Genomic DNA, 9,879 nt, shown 5'->3' on the forward strand with positions numbered 1-9,879 from the left:
ACTCAAGTTAACAGTCAAATTGCTTGTATTTTGTATAAAATATTTTACTTTCACGGATCACGTGACGCAAATAACTGAGAGTATGTGTTAACGAGGCAATACTGTATATATGTATATAATTGTTTGTTTTTTTTTTACATTTTTATTATGAATATTCACCAATTTATTAGCAGCAGTCTTTTGTGTAATTTTGCTATACAGTTTATCCTATCTATTATATTCCATCCTACTTTCACTTTTCACTCACGAAATAGTCTGCATATTGCATATGTTGTTTGCACAGGCTGTAGCGCGTTCCTAACTTTCGATTCCTACTCATTTTCACACTGATCTATTATTTAGTGTGTTACACCAGTATTTATGTATGCATTTATAAGAAATATATTTTCACACTTAAGACCCACCTTCATCCCATGTGATGAGGTCGAAAATTTTTTTTTTCAAACTTTCCTACATTATATCTCAAAAAATCTCTTGGGTGCACTCAGCACGCATAGAACTCTCTATTATTAACCAGAAATTCCAAAAACTTATGGCAGAAAACTAAAAAAAAAACGCAAAATTCGCAGTCGAATTTTTGGTTATATTTTTGGGTTTTGTCGCGTAAAAAATTACCTATTTTAAATATTTCTTTTTCATGTACAATTATTTATTTAATTCAAACTTTTTTCTGTCTTATATATATATATTTAAAGAATACTTTCTGAAATTTTCAAAAAAAAAGTAAAACACCTCCCATGCGACGTCATTTCCGCTGACTCCTTTGGAAAAAGTTTCGTCCGCGTCCGCGGTCAAATTTGCTTGACAATTTGGTTTTTTTTTTTTAAATAGTTGTAATTGAAAAAAAAAAATAAAATCCTTCGTTCAAGCACGAGTAAATTGTGTCTCAAACACCTGTTCAAAATTTCATCGAGATCAGTTGAATAGTTTTCGAGAAAATTTGACAACCGACTTTGAAAACATGGTTCCAAGAAAAACGCGTTTAAAGTTTTGATTAACAATAGTACTTGACTTGGAGCACACACCTTCCCAAGGCTGTATCTCCAAAACTATTATTCGGATCGACTTGAAATGATTTACAACAATATTCTTGAGATTTTGTAGAAATTAATAAGCCAAAAAACAAAAAATCGATTTTTTGAATCCACGAAACCCATGTAAACCCCTTAAACTTATATTTATATTGTCGAAATATATGTTAATAAATGACAATAAACTTAAGGATGTATCTATTTACTGGTCGTAGAAAAAAATCTAAAAAATCATTAAAAAACAGGCCGTCATATGCGATGACCCCCTTAAGTTAAGCTTTTTTATTTAACGAAAATATTCTCATAAAAATCTTAATAATATAGAGCTGTTGCAAACACAATAACAACATTAATTTCGTAATGGAAAATTTTGTGTGAATCTTTAACTTTCTACTTCCCACAAGGTTAACAGTTTTGATGCGCTTTTTACGTTCGACAAAATGACCTTATTTGCGAAATATAAGTAAAACAAAGCAAAAGAAACCAATTTGCAAATTTATAGTGAGCACCATTTAGGTACCAGCAAAAGGTGTTACCTGGAAGAGACGAGCTTAAAATGTGCAAAACAGTGAGAAATTAAGAAATACAAGCTAAACAAAGTAGAAATCCAAAGACGTTGTATAATCACGAAACTACAGCAATTATTATAAAACAGGATATACTTAATTACATACATACATACAATAAATAAAACCTTAACCTAACTAAATAAACTTTTATATGAGCACTCCTTCGCCTTCAAAGATCACTATGAGGTTTCGCTATCAGCGTTTTGTTGAAGCGTCATCAACACATACGATCAGCACCAAGGCGTTGATATGACGAACAGCTGCTGTTTAAAAAACTTTGACACTGCATATTCATATTTCATTGTATATATTTTTTTATTTATTTTGTTAACTGAAACGACTGACGCCCGCTACAGCGAGACATCAATGAAAGTTGACAACTAGCAGGGAAAATATGATATTGGGTGAAGCGTTGTTGGTTTTTTATAGTATAAATGAAACTTTTTCGCACAACATGCTTATAGCAACACGTAGTCATTGCGAATATAACGGTAAAAATAACAGTTGTTGCTAATAATAAACCATATTGCCACAAAGTTAGCAACACCAACAGTAACAAGGTAACTGTTGACAACAATACCCACATTGCTGACATTTGAAATCTGATCTCAATATCATTGAAGCGGCGAGGGCGTTGAAGCTGAAGTTGGTTGATGAGCTTATACGCTTGACAGACGCATCTACCTACGAACATACTTAGGTAAGTATGCACATATTTACGGTTGCGTTCAAAATAATAATAGTGCGTGTGTTAAAGTCTTATCATTGAAATTGAAAATGAGACGAAATATATTATGCACAGATGAAAGTAAAACAAAATACCTCTGACTTGGGTCTTCCAGTAGGATAATGACCCATAACATACAAGTCGGCTAGCCAAGGAGTGGTTTCGTATCAAAGCTTTTAAGGCAATGCCTTTGCCTGCGTAATGGTCCGACCTCAATTTCATAGATAACCTATGGGATGATATTCAGAAAAGCCAAACCAGGCAATAATCCCGAACTTTGTGTAATGGTGAAGGATTCTTGGGAAGAAATACCTAAAACCCGTTATGAAGGCCTAGTCAAGGCCTATTATATTTATATAATAGGAGCTTTACGACTAAATACTGAACCCCATTTCTTTGTATTTATTCATCATTTTTTGATTTACCTATGTTTCAGATAATTTTTTAAAACAGATGTGAAATACTACTATTTTGTTGAACATATTTCAGTTTTTATCGTTATAGAAAAATGTAACGGTTTTATATTATTAAAAGCCATATAATATGTAAAATTAATGTTTCTGTTATGTTCGTACCCAATTCCAACACAGAAAAAAATCAACAACTTTTTATAACAAATTCAAATATTGACTTCTTAGCACTATTATTATTTTGAACACAGCTGTATGTATATATTATGTGCAAAAATGCCATCATATGATGTGCATTGTCTGGCCGAAGTAAAAATAAAAATATTCACATGAGAAAAAATGTGAGATATAATATATTTAAAAAAGGCTATACACAAATTCAAAACAATAAAATTTAGTTTTTCTTCTTCGCAAAATATTTAAATTACTGGCTAATTTGAGTTATATTCTAATATCTACATAAGTATAGAGTGGATTATGGAATATGTTTTTCATTTTTGTAATTTCTTTAAAATTATAACAAATTTTTGTTGTTAAAATTTCAAAAATTCTCTTCGATTATCTTTTCAAAAGATTGGAATGTCATTATGCCCCGCTGGTTCGCTGGTGTCCATCACTAAACCTCGCTAGATTTCTATAACATATACGCCGGTTATTGGAACCTTATTTTTTTTCGATTTCACTTTAAAATGATTTTATCAAATTTTATTTTATGTATTGAAAAAATACGATTTTTTTTTAGTTTTCAGTATGAATGTAAGTATAAAATTATTAAAACAGAATCAAAAGGAGTCTTATATACAAAATATACATAGCAATAAAAGTAACTGCCAAAGGGGCAAATAAATTACATTACCATAACAGCAATATCCGAAAACAAAACAAAAAAAACTACATGAAAGCAAACAAAACCATAAATATGCAAATTTTATAATGCGTACATATTTACTTACATTTAAGGCACGCGATTTACGAATTAGGACAATGTGGTATATGCGTAATGAAACGTAAGAAGGAAAAATAAATATTTGGCAAGAATATGTCGGTACATATTTTTTAAACTATTCTTCCATAAAATTTTGATCTACTGCACTGATACATTATTTTAATTATAAAAACGCGAATAATTGAAATTAATCTAGGGATAAATTGAAAATTATTTGCATTACATATGTACATACATACACTAGTATGAGTGAAAGTGTGAGCGCAAACGAGTATTGCAATCGTTTTTATGAATTTTGTGTAGGCGGTCAAACAGACACGCCACCGCCAATCAAACAACAACAAAAACGAGCAAGCCTCTATAAGCCAGTGAACTCACAAACAACACACACACTCAACCGTTCAACAGCCCATCTGCCAAACCGTCTGTGATCTGTATCGGCTAAGCGATGCGCTGATAATGATGATTGCATTTATACTATGAAAAGTTTGTTGTTGCTGCGGGTTCATTACATTTCTTTCGGTCTGTGTCATTATACGGAGGATGACTTAATAACTGAATGTCTTTGTAGGAAAGTGTTTAATATGGAAATAACGACTTAACTTCATTAAAAATATTAGAAAATTAAAAAAAAAATATTAATTATTAATTGAAATTAGAAATTAATATGAAATAATAACGGAAAGATGTGTAAAAAAATATTAAAATAAATACAATAAAAATATTAATTAAAAAATTTAATTGAAATAAAAGAAAAATATTAAATAAAATAAAAAAAAAATTTAATAAAAAAATGAAATTAATAAATAAAAAAAAAAATACATTAAATAAAAAAAAATTAATTAAAAAAAAAAATTAATTAAAAAAAAAAATTAAATAAAAAAAATTACTTTACCAAAAAGTTTTATACAAGAAATTTCACGTGTAATAAGTCATCGAATTTTCTGATTGGGCTTGTCACGCCTCTACTATATACATAAATATACAATACAAAGCTATATCTAGCTAACCAAACCGCTGCTCGCAACAATAGTGTTTATTTGCCGGCAAATTGCCAAATCTACGTGTGGCACTGCCCTAACAAGAAAGGCTGGTGGCGACTCTGACGTCGATTGGTGGGCGGTTGTGCTATTGAGTCTGGCAAAAATTTTCATGCATTCAATTGTTTATTTTTAATTCAATTTGAAATTACGTATTTTATGGTATATTTTTGGCAAGCCGGTCAATTATAAACATTCGAACTGATGGCGGGTGATTTATTTATTTTTTTTTTTCATTTTTAGTTTTGCGATTTCGGTTGAACTTTTAATTTCATTTTCGATGATTTATACAATATTTCTAAATGCCATAAATAAACGGATTTTCCCCAACATTTGTGGTGTTCGTATGTACATACATACAAAATAACTCACACATTATTGTCTCAAATTGATTCTAATAATGCCAATTATAAAAATATGCCTAGCAAATTGATTCTGCGCTTATACATATCCATTTATTTACTTATGAACATATTTAGATATATACAACACTACATATGTATTTATTTATGAGTCGACTGAAAGGTTTAATGTACTCTTGTTTGCTTCATTTAATATTTCTTTGCCTATAAGCCCATAGACATTCCAGTGATCGTGGGGAAAGTTTATTAAAAAAAATTCAGTAGCACGAATGAAATTGTAATTAAAAATAATTGTGCACACAAACACAAAAGCTTAACGGCAATTATCTATATGTACATAGGTATACAGCGCTTCTGATAAGCACTAACGTGGTTGTTAAATAAACAATATGGCTTTTAAATATAAGAAAGCATAGCCGAACATATGTACATATAGGGAAATTAATATAATATTAATTTTTATGCATTAATTCAACGCAGATTATGCAAGATCTAAAACAAATGTTAAATTTCGACCGGTTTTTTCTTCTTGCAGCATTTCAGTCACCAAGAAATATGTCATATATTATATTAAAATATTAAATCAAAGTCAACAGAAATTTTACTAGTTATCAAGTTATCATTATTATGACAGCAGCGAAAACAACAACAGAATTTTTGCAAAATGTGAATACACATGAAGTGATAAATGAGCAGAGAATACTACAAAAGCAATTATATACATTTGTAGGTATCTGTATATCTAAGTAACTAACAGTTCGTGCTTCAATATGAGAATCTAAAAGTAATTGTATATACATATGTACTTGTGTGCACACGAGTTTGCTATGAATCATCACATGCTTTATAAGCTCAGCGCATGGTAAGTTAAAAAATTGAAAGGAAACCAAAAACAAATACATATGGATTCAAATGTAGATACATATGCACATGTATTACTAATTATAAATAGTATTATCATTAATGTTAGTTAGATGTATATGAATATACATACATACATATGTCTTTACATTGGAATTTAAATTGAACATGGTAGTAATTAATATGCAGTAACAACGTTAATTATAATATGTAAAATACCGTTGTATAAGTAAATTCATATTTACATTTACTTCTTTACATTTTTATTCCAGTAAAAGGTTTTTGTATTTCCATAAAAATTTGCAAATAACATTTTATTGCAAAATCATAATTCTACACACGTACGTATCTACATATGCATGTGTATTTCATAAAAAGACAAATACATATGTATACATTCACTCATATAGCAAAGAGTCTTAAAGAATACACAACTATTTAAGTTTATTGTTTCATCAGGTTTGCAGTAACCAAAAAAAGAACTTACAACCAGTTAGCGTTGTCGTTAACTGCCCGAAGCATTTGAAATTCGAGAGAAATACAGAGTTAAGTAAATGCCGACAAATTCTTAAAATTATCGTCTTTGTTCAATTTATTTAGGTTATTCAAATAAAAACTGATTTGAGGTAGGCACAAAGCGCTAATTGAAATGTAGAGAATAAATAAGCTGTAACATTATTATATACTAATTTATTATATTATAACACTTTTCTTTTAAATTATTATTATAGTTGACATTTCAAAATAACTTACCTCATTGATTATTTTTTCACCGGCGTAAGCGGAAATTTATATCGTAAGCAATCAGGAATATGGTGGTTGTTGTCTATTTCGCTGTTGTTGTCGTAATCCGTTGGTAATTTTTATTTTTTCCGAATTACCTTTACCAAATATATTTGGATGCTAATTCTTAATGCACATAGCAATAGTAATAGTATTAGCAACGTTATTAGTTTGTTGGTATTTTTGGGTACGGTAAACCAATTAGAATGACATAGGTTACGTCTGTAGATAACACAAATTTCACATGAAATTGAGGTTAAAGAAATTAACAAATGAATTATAAATTTACGCGATTTTTAAATATTTAGAAAAATATAACATTATACTAAATTATTACAATATGACTTCAATAGCTGCATTTACATGTATAGTGAAAGTAATGTAATTCAAATTCAGAGCGTATTAAAAAAGCAAATAATTAGTCTCAATAATTTCCCAACATTTAAAATAAATAAACAAAAATTTAATTATAGAACATTAACAATCGATTTTAACTGTTCTAGCGGTTTTCAGTTGGCAACCCTTGAACTGAAGAAGTTTTTGTTCGTTAGTTACTGCCACTGTTTGCTCCACTCTTTTCCCTTCCATTTTTTCTATTCCTATTCCAACTTATTGTCGGTTTTCCTGTTCCTTTTCCCCCTACAAATTTACATTCCAATTGCAATTGCAATTTGCCGTATTTGTAATTAGAACAATATTCTTTTTTACTTCCGTAGAACAAAATACTTTAGCTTCTGTTTTAAATTTCTACAATATATTGCAACACATTCGCAATTAGTGCATTGCATTAAAATTACGGCTTTTCATTTAACACAAAAGTTCAAGCTGAACACTCACACATAAGCACTTAAGCACAAAACGAAGGCAGGTTGGCTGATCACACGCCCATCTATGTACGTTGCTGATAAACGCACAACACAAATATATTAACATATATATATGTTGTGTTCTTTTTCGTAAAATTTTAGTCCATCACCGGAAGACAGTACACATTGATTTATTTCACTTATTGGTTGTTTAAATACATAAAATGCACAAATCTAAAAAATATGTAGCAAATTCGTCGCAATAAGCAAAGATGACATGATACGAAACTCTTTATTCTGAGAGAGCGCTGTAAAAATCCACATTTTTTATAACATTTGACAATGTTCCCACTATGTAAAAAATAAATTGGGCATTTTAGAAATAACTTTTGGGTATTTTAACTTTTAGATATTATTTTTAAATGCTCTGTTCCCTATTAGACCTATATCATATATATACTAACTTATATATACTTATATACTAATTATAAATAATTAAGAAAATAAAAACATGATTTTTTATATTAATTTATTAACATAAAATATATAATATATTAAATATAATGATGTCGTTTGATATATTAGATGCCATTTGTAACAAATAATAGCAAAAAAATAGTTTCACACAATTTAATATTATCAGTGTATTTCCCTAAAATTATATTTCGCACTGATTTTGTCATATACTTTTACCGGTATTACTTCTGGCATCCCGCCTTTTCTGTCAAAAATTCCTTCAACTCGCATTGCTACCAACTTAAAATGAGAGATCAGGGAATTCGGTTTGAGGAAAAATGAGAGAGTTTCGTATCATGTCATCTTTGGCAATAAGCACTCGCACACATCAGAGAAAAAACGAAACTGACAACTCACAATTGAACCGATGACAGAGCAATGCACAAAGTAGTCAAAATGAGTAAGAAGAAGAAGAGTAATTAGTGAATTTTTCATGAAACAAAAATCTCACACCCTAACTTGACAGAGTTGCTTCAAGCAAACTAAATTTTTGTGCTAATTTTTTATACAGAATAGAAAATGATACATTTATAAAACAATTAGTAATATTTGTGTCTAATGTTATGGGTTTTCAACAAGTTTTGAGATAAAATGATATCATAGTTAATTTCATATGCAACACTATTGTGAATGGCAATCTCTGTGCCGATAATTTATCGAAGATATTATTGTTTTATATTAAACTGATATTAAATTTACTTGGAAAGAACTTAGTTAATATTTATAAAATAAGAAAAATAAATGTACTCAATGCGCTTAAATTTTTCTTCTAATTTGTCTCATACTAATTGGGTTATTGCTATAATATACGAATTATAAGTTTGACTCCCGGAAACGGATATTCTTTACATCAAAAAGGAAATTGCTTAATGAGTTAAAGACTTTTCTTATATGAAATTGTATTTTGTTAACATTTGTTATAATTTACAGTGCGATATTAATTGCAGTTTTTGCCAAGATATACCTAGCACATTCCGTCAATAGCTGTGGTACTAAAGGTTTTACACACACACACGCACGAGCAACGTCCAATTGCTGCCATTTTTAAATTGCAATTATTCGCCAATTGTTACGTGACTATCATTTCAATTAATTACTATTTACTGTTAACTGCAATTATTTTATATTGTTTGCATATTTAAACACATTCAGAAATAAAACAAAAGCAACAAGAAGCGTTTCATAAACAATCACGCTAATATTAAAAAAACCGCATATTCAATAGTGTGAGTTGCATGCAGATTTGTATTCCTCTCAAGTATCTTTATTTTAATGCATACCCATGTGCAAGTTTCTGCTTAAGTTTCTCTGATTTGAGGTAAACAATATATTTCACAGAATTAAGTAATAACAAAAAACATATATATAAAATGCATATGCTACTTACATGCGACGCAATTACCATCACTTTGGGTTAGGTTTGATACGCTGCCAACTTTGACCGACACCAACTATGCAACAGGCATCGGCAAGGAAATGAGCAAAGGTAATTAGCATTAATATACAACGACGTAGTGTCTAGCCAGATAGTACATACATTTGTATGAACTTTAAGAATGTGATTTTGTAAATTTGCGGGAAATTCCGCATGCTTGCTTTCTTCTTTACATATGTGAAAATATACTAATTAATTACAAGCTGTTTATCACAAGCAGCGGTTGTGAATTGTTAAATTCACCAACATACATATTTTTGTGTTATTTAAGTAAAGAATACAACCAGTCGCTTATTAAATTTTTATGATTGTTTTTATTCGTGATTTCTATATCTTCTATATTTCGTATTTCGTTTTCAAATAAGATGCGTGATTGTTTGTGTATCGCATTTA

General features: G+C 29.4%; 1 protein-coding gene across 4 annotated transcripts in view; it reads right to left on the minus strand.

Annotated features, from left to right (window-relative positions):
• Nucleotides 1-7,801, minus strand: part of LOC105217621 (serine/threonine-protein kinase GL21140) — a 51,324-nt gene extending 43,523 nt beyond the window's left edge. For all 4 annotated transcript variants that reach the window (XM_011192704.3, XM_029043640.2, XM_054228202.1 and 1 more), the window contains exons 1-2: nucleotides 7,567-7,801; nucleotides 6,700-6,951 (exon numbers count right to left, since the gene is read on the minus strand). In XM_011192704.3, the coding sequence (XP_011191006.1) occupies nucleotides 6,700-6,704 (5 nt within the window). In that variant the 5' untranslated portion in view covers nucleotides 6,705-6,951; nucleotides 7,567-7,801. The remainder of the gene's footprint in view (nucleotides 1-6,699; nucleotides 6,952-7,566) is intronic.
• Between the last annotated feature and the right edge of the window lie 2,078 nt (nucleotides 7,802-9,879).

This window comes from Zeugodacus cucurbitae, chromosome 3 (assembly GCF_028554725.1).
Source record: "Zeugodacus cucurbitae isolate PBARC_wt_2022May chromosome 3, idZeuCucr1.2, whole genome shotgun sequence".
Lineage (NCBI taxonomy): Eukaryota > Metazoa > Arthropoda > Insecta > Diptera > Tephritidae > Zeugodacus > Zeugodacus cucurbitae.